Here is a 20,110-nt window from a genome sequence, read left to right as displayed (position 1 = left end):
ACATGAATGCCTTTCTGTCACATGTGACTAATCATGACAATTAGGATGAATGCTGAATGCTGAGTGCTGAGTAAGTGAAGTAGATGGAAACTCATGCTTGAACCTGGAATATTTGGTTAGCAAGGATCAATCAATGCCCTTGGCCACAGAGGCAGATCAGTGAATGTATCATTGTGAACACTCCATTTATTTCACCATTCATCATTGCTGAAAATTATCTAAGAGGTAAAATATTGAAAACACAGTAAGATAAAGGTAAAGTTTCCCATACAAATAGCACCATGCCATGCAGGCACATTTTAGGGATGTGGGGGTAGGGCCCCACACATTCTCGACCTCAGCCATTTTGGAGGTGATGTGATCAGCACTATACTCCACCCACCTTTACTCCACAGGTACTCATTGATTTGAGGCTGGGTAAGCCCCAGAGCCACTTTATGTCCAGACAAGGCCGTAAAAATTGCAACGTTAGATCACTCACCCTGGGAATCAAACCCAGGTCTCCCACGTGGTAGTTAGATGTCCTACCGACTAGAGCACCGTGGTTCTACTGTGAAAACACAGTTGTAATAATAATAAGAAACTTATCTTCGTGAGATAACATTTAGGTTTTGTAAGTTATATGGTTCGTTTTGAGACTTGGGATGCTAAATTATGCTGAAATGTTGTCGATTTCAGTTCTGGAATTTCTACAAAATTGGAGGTTCCATCTCATGCTGTTTTTGACCCTGTCTGCTTCTCAAGAGGGAGGAGTAAGGAACAAAGATTATACAGGCTTCGTCCAAGATTTCAACTCATGTGAAAAACATTTAGATCACTAAAAGAAAAAAAAATATTGCACAGAGAATGTTATCACTTATAGTGTCTTTAAAACCCACACATCATTCCCTTACATGCACAATAAGACACAGGCACTGATAATATAAACATTTGCATTGCCGGACGAGAGTGAGCAAGGCAGGAGGCCTTTTAGCTGCAGTGTGTAGGTAGACAGCTCAGTGGACAGAGCATTCACGAGTTCACAAGTACCAAATTCGCCCAAGTTCAAACATTTACATATCAGCAATAGAAATATAAAATTTATTTCTAAGAGCAGAATAATTTGAAAGGAAGTGAAAAGATATAGTTATTGCTCACTACCTCTAAGTATTTTTCAATGTCACAACAGCAAACCACACTAATCTAGTTTCTTTCAAATCTGTATGAAGCTCTCAACATAGCACTGATGGAAAGCAACATTATTCTCAGCAATGTTATAATTTTTACATAAAATTATTTTCCACATATATACCGTTACTCAATACCCATAATTGAATGCGACTGAATACAAGTGTCACACCAAATAATTTTTCATAAATATAAAATTTTGCACTTAAATCAAAATCACAAGTTTGAAGAACAGGAAGAAGTTTACTTCGAATGAGAAGACGAATCTATGTAGATAATTTCCTATAGAGTTAAGCAATACTGATAAACAGTGTATTACTGTTTTGTAATGCAGGGTGTCCGGAATGGGACTGACGGTTTTTAAAAGTGTGTGGTTTTAATATGGGCAGAGATAGAGAAGAAAGAAAATATACATTTTGAAGGAAAACTCAAAAAGTTTTGTTCAGCAAATTTTCATAGTTGTACGACTACCGGTGACGGCGCTAGTATCACCGAAACGAAAATTATGGTCATTATCAATCTTGTGTAGAATTTCATTGGCAAATTCTAATATTTTTGGCTTGTCGTTAGGCTTAATTTCAAACGTAATTGTTCATGTACCACATCGTGCACAGTTGACCTTGGAATTCATAGCTGCTTGCTCGCTGCGCGAATTGACTTCCTCAGGCTACGTGTGAAACACTCTCTTATTGACTCCACCCGTTTGTCTGACAAACGCGATTTACCACCACTGTGAGGTTTCACTACACTCCCTGTTGATGAAAATTGTTCCTTCCATGCCTGGATACTGTTGCTTGATGGAGGATCCTTGTGGTACACACGTCGAAAGTTTCGTTGCACTTGAACAACACTTTTTGTCCACACGCATTGCGCCTTTTTGAGTACCGACGCCATTTTTCGTTTCGGCGATACTAGCACCGTCACCGGTAGTCGTACAACTATGAAAATTTCCTGAACAAAACTTTTTGAGTTTTCCTTCAAAATGTATGTTTTCTTTCTTCCCTATCTCTGCCCATATTAAAACCACACACTTTTAAAATCCGTCAGTCCCATTCCGGACACCCTGTATACTACTGTATAACTCTTGATGCACTATTGTCCATTTTAAGAATTTTAATTGTACAGTATATGCAGTTGACTAACTTAAAATGCAGTACCTGTTACATTCTTTTATGGGCAAATTTTAAATTAAACATTTCATATTTTTAAGAGAAAGGAGGCAAAATTGCACCTCCCCCTGTCCCCCAGAGTTGTTAAAGGTCCAGGAACCCATAAATTCGAACGGGTTCTATTGGGTTCCGCTGCAGGACCGGAACCTTTTTTCTTGCTCAATTTAAATTTGGTCCAAGTTGCATATTGTTTCATTGAAAAAATGGTTCCTGGACTGAATTTAAATTGATCCAGAAAAAAGATTCCTGGTCTGCATTTAAATTCATCTGGAAAAAGAGTTTGTGGACCGTATTTAAATTCATCCTGAAGAAAGGTTCCTGGATCAAATTGAAATACTTTATACATAAAAAGGTTCTTTATGGCCTAGAACTCATTTACAACTTTTGCTTTTATATTCTTTCTAAAACCTAGTATAAAAAGGTGAAGATTAAATATACTACCTACGAGTCTATGTAGAACCAAAATCCAAAGGAACCATTATTTTGTACCAGAACGAGAATCAAAAGGACAAGTGGAACAAGATTCTGAACTGAATCTGGAAGTGGAAATAAACCACTTGTTCATTTTGCAACCTTTTCTCTTGCAGACTCCAAAATGCATGCAAATTCCAGATGATCTGCAAAATTTCTTAACATATCCCTGGCAAGCCTAATTCCCTGTTTCCCAGGTTTTCCAGATGAGTAATAATGTGACTCAACAGTAATCAAATGAAAGTACCATTACATTCGAAACCTTTGTGGTGTATAAGGAAGCAACAACTTTATAATTCACTTTATGGAGAAATAAAACATACTATTCACATAGAATTTGTACGCTGTTACATCAGTCTACAATTCTTTAATATAATTTGAGCACCACTTAATATTTTGACTATGGTACAGAATGCTTAAATTTTCTGAAAAATGAACAAATAACTTACTTGGACATATACAGGGTGGGAAGAAAAATCTGTCGATTGTTGTTTTGTTATTGCATCACGTGGTGGGCCTGTGGGAAGAGAGGTAGGGAAGTGAGGTAGACGCCATGACGAGAAACATTCTGCAAAATGTGATTACAAGTTTCAGCGACAAACTCCAGCAGTGTGTGGACCACAATGGGGGGTCATTTGCAAGATGTACTTTTCCGCACTTAATGTTGGTGTAAATATATATATTTTTTTGTCAATAGTAATATGTCTGTAAAGCTAACACATGAATAAAGACAAACTGTTTTTTTTACTGTGTTCTTATATAATTTTAAAAATCATCAGATTTTTCTGCCCCACCCTGTAGATCTTCTCACAAACAAATATTCATCACTTTACAGTGGAGGATATTATCAATAACATTGTCAAACAAAATTGCTTCCTTATATACCAGGAAGGGCTTGAAGCTAGAACCTTCAGTGGTCAGAATTTAAGTTAACCTTTAATGCAGAGGCTGGATACTATTAATTAGGGATGGGACCGATTAATCGGTACTCTATTGGTTTATCGGTAAAATTACCCATTATTTTACCAGTCTAATATATCGATAAATATCTGATAATTTAGTGCAAAATTCTGCCATTTTGTTGTAATTTTTATGGATGCCATGCCCTACTCTCTTAAAAGTAAATGTCTAAATACACAATTTCCTTTGCACTGCAGTCACCTTGAAACACACATTTATTAAGGAGGTCAACGAACCTTTCAGGTTCTTCAAGGACCATTTCTAATTTTATATCGGATCGGTAAATTTTATATTGGTACTTTATCAGTATCGGCCAAAATTTCATATCGGCCCATCCCTACTATTAATCGAAGTGGGGTAAAAGAAGTGACCTTCACTGAAGGCTCTCAAATGTCAACCACTCTTCCATGTAGAGCTAGCTGATGCATGGACCCACAGCAGTATAATCCTCTGTGAGGGGTTGTATTCTGCCATGCATGTGTGTTTATGACTGTCCCATCATCCATCTCATTTCATCACCATTCATCCTCATCGTTACAATTAGCCAAAAGTGGCAGGAAAACAACATAAGATAAACAAAATTAAATCATGAATCACCATATACCTAAAAGTGTTAGATCTTGTTTTAGAAAAAAAAATATGTAAGAAATTTGGTTTTGTAAGATAACAAAATAAATAAATGCCAAAGTAAGTTACAGACTGTACAAGCCACCTTAGTTCTTGAGCATGGTTGACTGGTTGACTCAAAATCTCACCACTGAAGATTTAGGTTGTAGTCCCATACTGAGCATGGGTGTTTCTTTGTGAGTGTCCCTTCATGAATTTCATATAATCATCATTCAACCTCATCATTGCAATTAGTAAATGTGGCAGAAAACTGATACAATTACGAATTCAGATTACGAAATAATAATTTGTCAGTAAGTGACAAATTATATTTTTGGCAGGTAATCACTTGAATCCTAACACTAACACATACCTTGCTAATGTTTTGATCAGGGATTAAAACAGCATGATCTCCTTCTCTCCCAACAGTTCCTCCTGTACACGTCACAATGAATAAATTTCCAACTTTCATATTCGAAATAGTTGTTGCTTGTACTATTATTCTGATGCATGGTGGCCACAATTGAGCAGAATCTGTAACAGGAAAAGAAAAAAAAGAGTTGATATATATGATAATATTACAAAGGAATTTCATTTGTTATTGACAGGGAACGGATTTATATGTAAATACATATTTATGTATGAAACTGAAATCAGTTAAATTATCTTTGCACACCATACAGGGTTCCCACGCAAACTCCAAATCCATTTTCCCTGAGTTTTCCAGAATACTCATATTTTTTCCATAGTATTGAATGCACAGTAAAAGACTACTATAATTTTACAATGGCCTCCTCCATTTCACCTCATAGCCATATCATCCTCACCTTCTTTATTACTGTTGTTTTCTGATGCAAATAACAAAACTAGTTCAATAATAAAATAAAATTACACTTCTTTGCATGTAATTAAGGACAAAGATGACCAGTTTTCTACAACTTTAAACAACTCTGAAACAATTTCTAACATATCTGATATAGAACATTGAAATATTTTCACACTTTTCATAGATGTTTATAAATAGATAAAATATAAATTAATCTGTAATGTGTACAATAATAGTTAAGACAAACAAATTATTGGAATTTTTAAAACATATAAAAATGAAGTGACAATTATTAGTACCTATGTAAAAAGGAATAATAAGTTACCGAGACTGAAATATAAAACAAGAAATGTACTTAATGTCTGATACAGCAAATTAAGAAACTTTACTTCTCAGAAGCTTCAAGTTTTTTTAATTGTTCTGCAATAGCCTTTGCTTCTTCTTGCATCTTTTGTTGTTTGGCTTGTAAAGCAGGGATCTCACTTGCTTTACGTTTCATTTCTTTCCTTTTGTCTTCTTTATGATCACATTTCTTTCTCATCTTCTGCAATGCTTCTTCGTATCTAATACATGCACCTTTAACATTCTGGATCATATCTTAGCTTGCTTCTACATTTGACACTCCTCCTACCACTTTCACTGCATCATAAACTTTCAAGTTTTCTATTAAAACCTGCTTATTTACAGAAAACCCACTTTCCACATATGCATTGCCATGTGATAAAATCAAAACCAACTTAACAGTGCTCCATAACTCAGAGAAGTCATCCTTGCCCTTCATGACACCTGTAAAAAAATTAATCTAGTGCATCAGTTTTGATTGAGAAGTTACAAAACTTCTCTTTCAATTCCTTTTCACTACTGACATTGTGCAACAATGTCTTAAACTGGCGAATTACTTTATCACCAGTTACAGCCTTCATTCTCTTTCTCCTGAGATGTTCCTGTATCAGGTCATCCATGCGCTGAGCACATTGCATATATTTTACGTCATGTAAAAGACCAAAATCGGTTAATTAAATTTTAAAAAGCGCAAAATTTATGAGGGTATGCACTTGGTCACCAGCCCTGGAATCACATTTAAAAACAAGAAACAGACAAACAAATAGATGAGAGTTCCTTGCTGAAAGAGAAATGCTACAACAGCCTGGATTATCCACAGACAGGAGCATATTATAATCCCTCAGTTTTGCTTTATTGGGAACCATTAATCAATTACAAGATTTTCCCTGAGGTTTCCCTGAGATTTGTATTTTTTTTCAAATTCCCTGAGATTTCCAGGTTTTCCAGGTGTGTGAGAACCCAGCATGTAGACTCGAAAAATTCCATTTCTTATTTTCCATATTTGTGCATATATTAGGTTTTGGCTCACATTTTACATATTTTAATTATTTGCACATATTATTTCCACATTTCAGAACATTTCTCAACATATATTCCATATTCGCGTAAAAACTACATGTCCCTGTGTGACCGAAAGAGTTGGGTGGATTTCTTGTGAATAACTGACAAAGTCCAAAGCGACGTTAAACAAACAAAAGTTTACGACCTTTTTTAATACCTTCCAATTGTGTTAATTACAAGTTTTCTGTCATCTGAACAACACTTTTTTTAAAAAATTTCCCCCCAATTTTTCCAATTTTACACCTCCCAACTGTTTGCTTTTGCTATTGCGAAACACTTGAAATTCCTGTTTATTTACAATTGTTAACAATAGAGAATGCGGGCTCAAGCATCGACTCCTGGTTGTTACAAACGTTATTTTAGCAACGTGAGAAGAGAGTCCCAAGTCGAGCAGCCCATTGCTAACCACACCCTTCCTACTAGTTGTGCACCAAACAGCAGCATCAGAAACAACGATTCTGTGGTACACGTACGGGATTCACTCCTGGTTTCTCTTCAGCCATGGTAATAAGTACAATGCCGAAACTGTATTTTATGTAGCTTGTCTAGTGTCTTACATTATTAAAAATGTAAAATTGTTTTACAATTTTAAGTCCATATTTAACTCCATATTTTGGTGAAAATAACTAAATATGTATTTATATATTTAGCACACATAAATCTATTCTGTGGTTATTGATTTAAAGATTAATTTAAGTATAACTATAATAAGCATCCGGTGCGAGCCTCAGCAACTGGACGGATCACAGGTGGCAGATAGTGAAACCTCCCTCAGATATGAGGGGAAGCTGTGAATAAGGGAAAACCCAAATAAGCAGTCCCGGAACGAGGTGGTAAGCCTATCAGGGTGTGGAGGGTGTCCAGTGGCATGGACATACTCAGCAAATTTCACAAATACCCATCGACAGCCTTGTGTCATGGCAAATAAATACCGCCATAAAAGTGTTTTTCCCCAATGTCTTGTGGGCCTGGAGGGATCCAGAAAGGCTAAGGGAGTTGGAACCCTAACAGAAAACAAGGATGTACCTGGGAACCCACAGGTGGCAGCCCCACGACCCAGGTGTAGGCTGTGACAGACCCGATTAGCCGACAGCTGAAAACATACAAAAATCGAGAAAAGAAAGAAGCAAGCCGGACTGGAAATTGGAGACGATGCGAGCTATGAATAGGGACACTGAATATTGGAACACAAACAGGAAGGACCGAAGACATTGTAGATCTAATGGAGAGAAGAGGAATCAACATCTTTGGAATGAGCAAAACGAAATGGAAAGGAAGAGGAGAAATAAAATTGAGGAAAGACTATAAACTGTACTGGGCAGATACTGAAGGGGGCAGGAGAAGTGGAGTTGAATTTGTAGTCAGGAGTGGAATAAGTGAGGAAGTAGAAAAGGTAAATGACAATAATAAAATTAAAATGAATGTAAGAGGAAAAGTAATATAAATAATTCAAATGTATGCTCCACAAACAGGATGTACAAGGGAGGAGAAAGAAGAATTTGAAGACGACTTGGAAGAACATGTAGGAAAGGAATGGCAAATCGTGATAAGTGATTTTAATGCACAAGTGGGAAGAGACAGGAAAGGGCATACAGAAATACTTGGAGCAGATGGATGGGGACAGAGGAATGAGGAGGCTACTAGACTTTTGTAAGAGAAATGTACTGTTAGTAGGTAATAGCTGGTTTAAGAAGAAATATGAGCCATAAAATCACAAGATACAGTTGGAATAATGAACAAAAGTTTGTATATTGTTAAACAAGGAAGTAAAGAAGATGAACAACATAAAAGTAATACTCAGTGAGCACTAAGACAGTGACCACAGGCTACTAGAGGAGATGGAAAATAAAAGATAGAAGGGAGGAACAAAACAGAAAAAAGTAAGAGAGTGTGGAAATTGAAGGATAAGATGATAAAAGAAAAATACCAAGAAATATGTGAACAAAAGTGCCAAGAGATGAACCCAAAGGAGTAGAAACAGAACGTATAAGATTTAAAACAGGATTAGTAGAGGCAGCCGAAAAGGTATGTGGATGGACAAGCAAGAAAAGGAAGAAGAAAGAAACACCATGGTGGAATGAAAGAACTAGAGGCAGTGAAAAACAAAAACGACGCATTTAGAAAATTGTTTAAATGTAAAACACAAAATGCACGAAAAGACTACACGAAATACATGGAAAAAAAGATAGAGGCAAGAACAGTAGTAAAGGAGGAAAGAAGAAAGTGGATGGAAGAATGGGTCAAAGTACTAGAAGAAGATGTATTGGGTTGGCCCATAAGTTCTGGCGTTTTTTTTTAAGTGAAAATTTTGCGTGAAAAATAAAATGTGTTGGTAATGCGTTTTATGTTATTCGATAGAGAATTATGTGCTCTACAAAATAGTGTGTTTAGTTTTTTTATGCTGATATACTTTTTGTTCTTTTCAGGTCATTATAATGGAGTGTCAAGTCGACAAAAAAGAGCATTTTCGACACCTTCTGCTTTTTGCATTTAATCGAGGTGCCAGAGCCACAGAAGCTGCTCGAGAGATCGGTGAAGTGTGACGAAGAAGCGATGCCTTGCCAGTAACAATTCGGTAGAGGTATCGCTGCTTGTGTCCATGAGTTGACCGATGACAGGCAAGCAAACCGGCGGAGATCGTGACTTGTTGATTTTTGTTGTTGTCGTTCAAAGCATGCGGAACCCATGCGACCAACTTTTGAACCTTTCCCATCGAGTGAAAGAGACACTCTATGGTACTGTGGGAGCATTCCATTATCTCTGCCAATTCCCTCGTCGTTTCGCGTGGATCTTGGTGAATAAGTCGCTCCTCATCAAACTGAACGGAGCGTCCGGTGCGATGCATGTCTTTGAGGTCGAAATTGCAGTCTCTGAATCGCTTAAACCAATTTTGAGCCATCCTAAGAGGCATTCGCTTCTTCGCCATACACTTCACAAATCTCTCGAGCAGCTTCTGTGGCTTTGGCACCTCGATTAAATGCAAAAAGCAGAAGGTGTCCAAAATGCTCTTTTTTGTTGACTTGACACTCCATTATAATGACCTGAAAAGAACAAAAAGTATATCATCATAAAAAAACTAAACACACTATTTTGTAGAGCACATAATTCTCTATCGAATAACATAAAACACATTGCCAACACATTTTATTTTTCACGCAAAGTTTTCACTTAAAAAAACGCCAGAACTTATGGGCCAACCCAATAGATGGGAACAAGAAAGTATTGTATGGATTAGTGAGAGAGAGGAGACAGCTGTAAGCTAAGGGATGAAAGGGGAAACATTGTAGAAGAGGATGAAGAAATAAGGAGAATGTGGAGAAATCATTTACAGAAATTGCTGAACATGAAAAAAGGAAATGAACATGAAGAAGTGGAGGAAGCACTGAGGAGAGGAAGAGCACCTTGAGTAGATGAAGTGCCAGTGGAAATGCTAGGAGCTGGAGTAATTGGTATGCAGTGGCTATACATAGTGTTGAAAACAGTGTGGAAGAGTTAGAAGTGCCAAGAGATTGGACAAAGGGACTAATAGTTACCATATTCAAGAAGGGTTACAGAAAGTAATGTAAAAACTACAGAGGAATAACACTAATGTGCCACTCAGGAAAGGTGTATGAGAAAATATTAGAGAAAAGAAAAAGGGAAGTAACAGAGCTGAACATGAGAGAGGAACAGTATGGATCTAGAAGAGGCAGATCAACATTAGATCTGATATTCACCATAAGGTAAATATAGGAGAGGCAATATGAGTATGGAAATAATTTGATTATGGGATTCCTAGGTATAGAAAAGGCATACGATAGTATGGACAGAACAAAGATTTGGAAGGCTCTAAGAGAGAAAGGGGTCGAGGAAGAGAGAGTGTGTAGAACACATACAAGGCCAACCACAGCTGTGTGAAGACACCAGTGGGAAGAACATAAAATGCGAAAATTGACCAAAAAACGATGTAAAACTTGAAAAAATTACCTAAAACTTAAAAAATAGAAAATATGACGAAAAATGCACAATAAAATTCATATTTTTATAACCGGAGGTTCTTATTCAGGATTTTAATACTTAAGAGTAATGCATACTACCTAAGGAAAAAAAGATGACATGTCATCAAAATCCAGGCCCTGGTTATCATGTTATATGTACACTTCTCCAAATGTTACTTGACTGCTCTGAAAGTTTTCTAAGTCCAGAAATAGTTAATTTGGCAACATAGCTCTTGAGCACCAGTAGAGAGTAGCCAACTTCAGTGCAGGTCCCTCTACTAGGCGAGAAACCCTGTGGTGAAAGATTTACATCCTTTTTAATAATATGTAGTCAGAAACTATAATTGCTCAACATATTAATAGAGAACAATACCGAAAACTCAAGTATGAGGAATAATTTAAGAGAATACTTGTGATTCGGCATGTAGAAATAGGAATCACAGAAACTGTTGTGAGGATGGAACTACTGCACGCTCATGGTACACCTAGAGGAAATCACTGTCAAGTTTGAACACAAAAGGACATAATTATGAATAGGTTATGCAAATAAAATATAACACCACCTTGCAAAGTACTGTGCAATGAGCGAAAATTAAAGAATCTCGCAATTTGCAGCGAAAATGTGTAGGTCGCATAGAAAAGTGGTAGCTTGAGCAATCATCAACACGTTTCAAAGCATTTGCTACAAACGATGTTGTAGAGTAATGGTAAAGTATTCACCTCAAATATATATTTTCCCTAAGAATTAAGATTCGTGGGTTCAAATCCAAAGCTCTCTATTTTTTTCTTTCAAAGTTCTGGTTCCGACTCATTCTCCTCACACCGACGATGCTACGATGCATTGAGCATGGAGTTCAGTAATTAAGTTGAATAATTTTGTTTCAGAATGTTCACAAAACATATTTCGGTGTTGAAATCGACGAATCTTTCCAGCAGCTCAATGTATTTGTTTCTTCTTTCTGGCACTAACATTCATCAATTTGGATCGAAAAATACCTAAATTGTCATATTCCAACAGATAGTATTTGATCAAACAAGGAATGTGCTGACTATGGCTTGGAAGTTGATGAAGAATCATCTTCTTTTCTGAGCCTACACAATAATGCTAAACCAAATATCAGTCCGTTTGTCTTCAGTTAGAATGCCGGCCCCTGTAGCAGATAGTAGAGTGGTTAGCACATCACGCTACGGTGCTAGGGATACTGGGTCCGAATCCTGGCCTGGGCATGGGTGTTTGTGAGTGTCCATTCATCAATTTCATCATGTCATCACTCCTTCCCATCTTCGCAAATTAGCCAACAGTGGCACAAAAAGCGAAGTAAAATAATCTAAATGAAATCAAATCAAAGTCTTCAGCTAGAACCAGAAAACATTATTTATTTGCGTTTGTCAGCCTTCCTTTGGTTCTTAGGTCATTTCAGTAGTTTTGGCATTTTTTGTTACATTTACATAATTTTATGGCTTATTTTTTTTACTTTCATTGTGATTCCGTGAATTTTAAATGCATTTGCATGTAGATTTAAATTTTCTGACATGGTCTTTTTAGTAAGTTCATCATCATTAAACGAATATATGGTCAATGGAAAAAAGCACAACTATCATTTCCAAGTTTGGTAATGCATTGAATAATTAATTGTGATAAATTTATTTTCCTTAATCCAAACTTAAGCTACGTTGTGTGAACCCTACTTCAAGATACTACTACCAATACTCAACAACATCGATTGTAGCAAATGCTTTGTTGCTCAAGCTACCACTTTTCTATGCGACCTACACATTTTTGCTGCAAATTGCGAGATTCTTTAATTTTCAATCATTGCACAGTGCTTTGCAAGGTGTTGTTATATTTTATTTGCATAACCTATTCGTAATTATGTCCTTGTGTGTTCAAACTTGACAGCGATTTCCTCTAGGTGTACCACAAGCGAGTGCAGTGTTTCCAACCTCACAACAGTTTCTCTGATTTCTATTTTTACATGCTGAATCGCAAGTATTCTCTTAAATTATTCCTCATACTTGAGTTTTCGGTTTTGTTCTCTATTAATATGTTGAGCAATTATAGTTTCTGACTACATATTATTAAAAAGAATGTAAATCTTTCACCACAGGGTTTCTCGCCTAGTAGAGGGACCTGAAGTAAAGTTGGCTACTCTTTGCTCATTCTCAAGAGCTATGTTGCCAAATTAACTATTTCTGGAATTAGAAAACTTTCAGAGCGGTTAAGTAACTTTCGGAGAAGTGTACAAAGATTGACACTAATGTTGTTATCAATATTATTATTGCTGCAGGAAGCAATCTTTACTCCCTTTTTAACACCTCATTCAGTCTAATTTATTTTATTTTTCTTCTTATGTGTAGGAACAATGAAGATGAATGTTCAGAATGTTCCACTGAGCTCCCATGTAACCAAAGTGTGGGTGCTCATACATTCAATGTCCAGAGAGAGTTCCATCCCATCATAAAGTCAAATGGGGAGCTAGGAAGTCAGGAAACAAGTGGCAAGGCACATGGGACAAGATGTCATTTAATCACATTCTATGAATTTAAACTTCAGTAAAATAAGACTAGAACATACCCACATCACTTTGTGTTCCAACTTCACCACACCTAGACTGGTCCACATTGTGCAGATACTCGCTTCCATGGTATACAGTACTTTGGTTTACACATTTGGAGGTTGAATTTTCACTTACAATGTACTCAATTCCATCTACTTCATCATATATCACTGTATTAACACCATCACATACACTCATTTCTGTAATATCCTCTATTATTTCAACTTCTGCAGCATTGTCCTCTTGAACTATTTCTCCTTCCTCCAATTCATCTTCAGCTGGTAGAATGGATTTAAAACTCTTTGTTCCCTAAAACATGAAAGTATAGAATTGTAAATAATTTTAATTGAACACAATATTGTAATGTGGTATTTTACCTAAAGTAGGCCTTGTTTGTCCAATGCTTAGCTGACAGATCTCCTTCAGAAGCTGTTCTACACGTTGATCAACATTTATCTGTAATACGAACACAAGAGATAGCAAAATATCATGTTTTCTGCATTCATTCTACACTGTCATAAATATCATTGACATGCAACCATTTATTTTTTTCATTCTCTTAGAAAATAACCAGAGATGAGCTGATGCCAATTTACACAGATAATGATAGCAATGCTTTTGGCTTTACTGATTCCTCCCTGGGAAGGCAGAACAGAAGAGCCAGGAATATCTTCTGGGGGGGGGGGGGGCAGTGACATTTAGTTTATATCTAAATAACATACAAAAAGTGCACATTGGTACTAAGAGAGCATTTATTTATCTAGCTTTTTTGTTGGCTGGGTGCGCAGTAGGGGATGGACTGGTCAACCAGGAAAATGTTCACTCCCTCTGCCTCCTCTGGCACCAACACTATTCCTCACAATACATATACAGTGAAATACTGATTTTACATTCCCCGGTTTTATATTTTCCTGCATTATACATTCAATCTTCATGGTCCCAAAGAGGAAAATACTATAAAATTTTCCTGCATTTTAAGTTCTATCACTTTGGTCCCCTGAAAAACGTAAAATCGCGGTTCTACTGTACTTTGTAATGGTGGAACCAGTATATGATCCTTTTTTATTAGTTTTTTTGATGAATGTTTTATTTAGGGACAGATATACTTTTTTAGGTAGTTTCAAATGTAACCTGCTGGGGAGGTGGCCTACATGACTGGGAAGGCCAGTTTTTTCAGAAGGGAGTAGTTTAAAAACTTGAACTTTCAAACCCCGGAGGGGAGAGAAAAGAAGTAGTTTACTGGCATTTTTCGAATCACCTATATAAGGGATTCTATTGAGTAACGGGGGTTGGCATTTTTTAGTTGCTTGGGCAAGAGGAGGGACGTTGGAAGTTCTCTCGGTCCTGGTTAGTGGCTGTGGCTAGTCTAAGCGGGTTAGCGGTCACAGGTCAACCATTTTCAAGGAGATAGTACTGATGGTCTTGGCCAACGTATGAATAAATAGTGACTTTTTTCTTTTTCAGAGACAATTTGTGTGTGAACTTTGAGATAAAGACAATGACTGGTGAAGCATGGGTAATTTTTTTAAAAGAGTAAATACCTAAATAGTATAAAAAACTTACGTGAGTGAGTATAAATTTATCCAAACTACGTTTCGGAGGTTAATACTTCCTCCTTCTTCAGGTTCACATGGATATCTAGACACCAGACATGGTGTCACGTAAAAAAGTGTTATATAGGGATATAGGTTGAAGGTTAGGGTAAAAAGCACTTATAAAACCCTTGACTCTGACAAGGTAAAAGTTCCTGTGTTCCTAAAAAGCCCATATTAAAATACTTATACACCCTTACGCTTTGCCTCATTGCTTGGTGGGGTTCCTGGACTGCTGCAGTGGATCTGCTTTTAAACCTTTTAGTATTTTAATATGGGCGTTTTTAGGAACACAGGAACTTTTACCTTGTCAGAGTCAAGGGTTTTATAAGTGTTTTTTACCCTAACCTTCAACCTATATCCCTATATAACACTTTTTTACGTGACACCATGTCTGGTGTCTAAAGTAAGAATCACGAACCTTCCGACCTTCTGTAAACAACCGTCTCACTTCGAGTAACGTATCACTCTGCGCCAGCTGTTCATGAATGGTGCGGCCATCATATGCTGCTCACTCGCAACCTATAATTTTACGTAACATGGAAAAACGTATTCTTCTTTTAACTGATAATCTACACATTGAAGTATAATAAATTTTCTACAAGTGATTAAATATGTGTTCTTGTTCAAGAATGAACATATTTTTCTACGCCAAAAGTTCAATTTATCTGACACTGGGTTAACAGATCCCCCTTCCCTCCTCCTCTCTCAGTATGACAGCGACAAAGTTATAAAAAAGAAAGAAAGAAAGATATATATATATATATATATATATATATATATATATATATATATATATATATATATATATATCTTTCTCTTGAAATTTCTCGTGAAATTCTAGCCTGATTTGATATATCATATCACCCCCTTCCCATTTAAAATTCTGAAGTTGAATTCAAGATGGCGGACATCAAGATGGCCGCCGACCGTGCGGGTGGTGTCAATGTGGTTCCCCCTTGGCCTGGCAATGATTGGTCATCACCATTTCCACGTTGCGCGCTGCAGTGGCCTTGTACCGAGGGTGTTAAGTGACTTTTTGAGCCACCCTGTATATATATATGTAATTCAAGCCTTTTGGTTTTATTTCCACCAAATTATTGCCCAACATTGTTGACATGTGGAGTATTGTTTTCTCCTTTGTGCAACAAATAAACACATAAATGTTAAGAATAACCTGCTTCTTGCCACTTTTCAAACAGCTGTATTTCCGAAAGACTACTCTGAAAACAAGGGAGACCTTCCTGCACGCATGGAAGTCGCCATGTTCGAAACTGGCGCTATTTTCTTTCTGTTCACGTGATCGATTGTAATTTATACAATAATCACGTATTATTATTATAAACAGAAACCTTTAATGAAAATATATTTTAAAATGTATAATCCAATGTAATTTACACGTTTTTCTTCCATTAGCGTACTTTCATAGAACGGACTACATGATGCAGAAGAAATCCGTTATTAGGCTGTTGCCAACCACAATACTTCTCACTAAGTCAAGTACAGAAACGGAAGTGGTATGTCGATTGTCGGCATATGATAGTGTGATTTCACATTGTCAGTGACGATCCTCCGGGGATGGGGAAGGGGGTGGGACGCAGAAGTCGATCTATAATACAGAGGTGTTCACCATCCAGATGGTGACATCCTCACACTCCGGAATACTTTTGCGGGTGAAGGAGGGCAGACCTTAGGGTGAGGGAGGTTGATTTAAAATTAACACCTCACAACAAGAGAGAAGAAAAATGTGACAATATTTAAAAATTCACCCCCAAATATGCATTTTATTTTATATGTAGCTTACAATAAATTGTGACTGCCTCAAAATATTTCTGTATTCTACAGTCTTCTTTCCCCACTTTTATGCTTATCTAACTTGCCATTTTAGTTTCCTTTGGTGTCTTTGCTGCATAATTATTAATTTAGTCAATCAAATCATATGTATTAGCTTACTTTCATTATCTATAATAATAAATCATAACACTTTCCAACATCAAATAAATTTAATGAAGAAACCCCAGTTTGAAAACGTAATTTATCTCAATGTGTCACAATCTTCTAGCAAGGTTTTTTTAGTAAAATATGAGAGAAAATTAATCCTTTGGTACGGAACCGTCTTACTTATGGGGGATAAGATGTACATCTTGTATTTGATTTTTTTTAATTTAGCGTTGCTTTTCTTCCACTTTTGGCTAATCCTGACGATGAGAATGAGTGATCAGTCAGATGAAATTGATGAAGGGATACTCACAAATAACACCCATGCCAGGATTCGAGCCAGGGAACTTCGGTGATGAGTCTGAAAATCGGCCACCAGGCAAGATGTACATTTTATAAACTTTTTTTTTAACATACATTCAATAACTTTCAACAGGTCCTCACTCAGTGATACACTGCTTATTCCGCATCTGTTGACAAATGGAATGTTTTTACACCTTGTAGGCTATGTGGATTATTTTTTTTCCATAAGTTTGCAACACTGTTAGGGTACACGTGCTTTTGTTTACAGAAGGTCTTAAGTTCTATGATTCTCACTTTAGATATTCATGTGGACCTGAAGAAGGAGGAAGTATTAACCTCCGAAACGTAGTTTGGACAAATTTATACTCACTCACGTAAGTTGTGAATTTTTGATACTATTTACCTATTTACTCTTTTACATTATGTTATGTGATTCTTTTTGTTAATTAGTGTATATTTTCTTTTTCAGGTTGGTACAGGTGCCCATGTATTGATTTCTGACATTTCTGTATACTGATTTTATTATTATTATTATATTTACTTGTAGGGGGAATGATGTAATGGTAGAACCAGTACATGATCCTTTTTTATTATTAGTTTTTTGATGAATGTTTTATTTAGGGACAAATATACTTTTCTAGGTAGTTTCAAATGTAACCTGCTGGGGAGCTGGCCTACGTGACTGGGAAGGCCAGTTTTTTCAACAGGTATTGGACAAAATAATGGAAACACTAGTCAGAAGTGGAACATATTTTCAATGTGCCTGGTAATACTAAGCATGGCGGAAATCAACCTTCTCATGTTTGTTGCAGGTAGTATGGACTGTGCACTGACAGTAGAGTGAGGCAGTGTGGTAGTGCACGTTGTTCAGGTGTAGTGAGTGACCAGTATAGACGACCTGACGGAGTTTGAAAGAGGTCGAATTGTTGGTGCCCGTTTCACTGGAGCATCTGTCAGCAAAACAGCAAAGTTATGCGGTGTAACACGATGCACGGTCTCGAAAGTCATGACCGCATACACAGTGCACGGTGAAACAGGGTCTGCTAAGCACAATAGTGGTTGAAAGACGAAGCTGCAGGAAAGGGACCGCCGGGCCTTGAAGCGTATTGTGACGTTGCAGAAGAACACAATGGCCTCCAAAGTGACTACAGAACTTAATCAGCACCTAAACACCCCGTGACATGCAAAACAGTGAGGCGGGAACTGCATCAAATGGGTATCCATGGGCGTGTTGCTATTGCCAAGTCCCTAATAACTGAGACGAGTGCTCGAAGGTGACGTGCATGATGCAATGACCACAAAACTTGGACGTTGGAGGACTGGAAACATGTCATTTGGTCAGACTAGTCAACCTTTACCCTCTTCCCCACTACTGGACGCGTGTTTGAATGACGAACACCCTCGGCAGGTTACGATGTGGACTGTCACCGCCCGACTGTCAAACATGGTGGCGGTTCTATTATGGTCTGGGGCATTATATCATGGTATTCGACAGCCCCCTTGTCACATTACACAGTCGGGTCTCGTAAGCAGTGTATAGAGAACTCTTGGATAACCAGATCCACCTAATGGTGCAAACCTTATTTCCAAACCAGAATGCCATCTTCCAGGATGATAATGCCCCCATTCATACTGCTGACACTGTTCAACAGTGGTTTCCAGAGCATGCTGATGAGGTTCAATATTTTCCCTGGCCCACCCAGTCCCCAGACCTGAATATCATCGAGCCTCTGTGGGATGTTTTGGAATCCATGGTTCGGCGTCGATTTCCACCTCCTTCGTCTCTACCTGAGCTGGAGGTGTGCTGCATGAACAATGGCTTCAAATTCTACTCACCACCATTCAGGGCTTGTATCGGTCTATTCCGTCCCGAATCCAAGCTGTATTGCATGCTAAAGGTGGCCCAACACCGTATTAATACATGATGTTCCGACTTCCACAGGTGTTTCCATTAATTTGTCCAATACCTGTACTTTCAAACCTCGGAGGGGAGAGAAAAGAAGTCGTTTACTGGCTTTTTTCGAGTAGCTTTGTAACAGGTAAGGACTTAGGGGCATAATAAGTATTGACAAGTACTAGGTTAAACAGCTGCTCCTAGATCCACAAATATATGTAACTAGGACTAGAATGGGATTAAGCCTCCTTTTCCACTATAGAGTTTTACATTATATGGCAAAGAAAAAAACTGAAGTAAAAAAAAATGTTCATGTTTGCATATGGTTTTTATCAAGTCTGGTATTGACATAAGAAAACTCTAAACCTGTGAAGAAAAACTGATTTTGTGAGTCGGCACATGCCCATCTATCTCCCTCTGGTGTCAGGAAGCCTGGCAGCGTAGTGCACTTGTCCAGCTGCAATCTGTCTCTGAACCTGAACCTGGCAATGAAGGAGTGACCTGAGATGGCATCCAAAAACAACCTTACTTCCATGTATTTGAAGATAACGAGTATCCAGGTGCAGCAAGGACGGTGAGAACACCAGAATGGTTGAGAAAATGAGGACAATCATTCCTAAAGACCGAAATTACAGACAGACACTCTTACTGCTGTATTTTATCTTGAGGTTATGAAACGTTTGATGCAAAGAATAACACATGTGATGCCCGAGTATTGGGATGATGGCAGCTGATGTGTGCTTCATGACAATGCGCCAAGTCACAAGGCTGTGATTGAGAAGGACTTTTTGAACCAAAAGGGAATCCGTATATTGTTGCATCCTGCCTATTCACCAGATCTGGCCCCATGTAATTATTTTCTATTTCCTAAACTAAAATCTGCACTCAAAGGTTCGTACTTTGATGTCGTACTGACCATCAAGAGAGCTATGACAAGGATTTTAAACAGCATTACACAAAACTAATTCCAGTAATCCTTCCATGCACTGGTAGCAGTGTACAATGATGTGTGGATGCTGGAGGGTCCTACTTTAAATGATCCCAGGTAAGTAATTTTCTATGAACACTTGTTTACTTTTTACAGCACCAGTCTCGATTTCAAACTGCCGCACTGCTGTTACGTTTCCACCACTGCGGGGTGTGAGAGACTCGACACTGTATTTTAACAGACACATGCAGTGATAAGAATTTTGTTAATCATCCACAGCTCCTGTAGTCAGCAACATGAGAACTCCATCAGTCCAC

General features: G+C 37.5%; 1 protein-coding gene across 5 annotated transcripts in view; it reads right to left on the bottom strand.

The window, feature by feature from the left end:
* Positions 1-20,110, bottom strand: part of LOC145994730 (uncharacterized) — a 402,364-nt gene that overhangs the window by 345,880 nt on the left and 36,374 nt on the right. For 4 of the 5 annotated variants that reach the window (XM_083130939.1, XM_083130940.1, XM_083130937.1 and 1 more), the window contains exons 5-6: positions 13,156-13,447; positions 4,747-4,907 (exon numbers count right to left, since the gene is read on the bottom strand). In XM_083130939.1, coding sequence (XP_082987065.1) covers positions 4,747-4,907; positions 13,156-13,447 — 453 coding nt within the window. Of the gene's footprint in view, positions 1-4,746; positions 4,908-13,155; positions 13,448-13,515; positions 13,595-20,110 lie in introns of all 5 variants that reach the window. The other variant, XM_083130941.1, reaches the window with a different exon arrangement.

The sequence above is a fragment of the Lepisma saccharinum genome, chromosome 11 (assembly GCF_977018435.1).
Source record: "Lepisma saccharinum chromosome 11, izLepSacc3.1, whole genome shotgun sequence".
In the NCBI taxonomy this organism is placed as follows: domain Eukaryota; kingdom Metazoa; phylum Arthropoda; class Insecta; order Zygentoma; family Lepismatidae; genus Lepisma; species Lepisma saccharinum.
The sequence above is the reverse complement of the archived record's forward strand: the minus strand, read 5'-3'. Positions and strand labels throughout refer to the sequence as shown.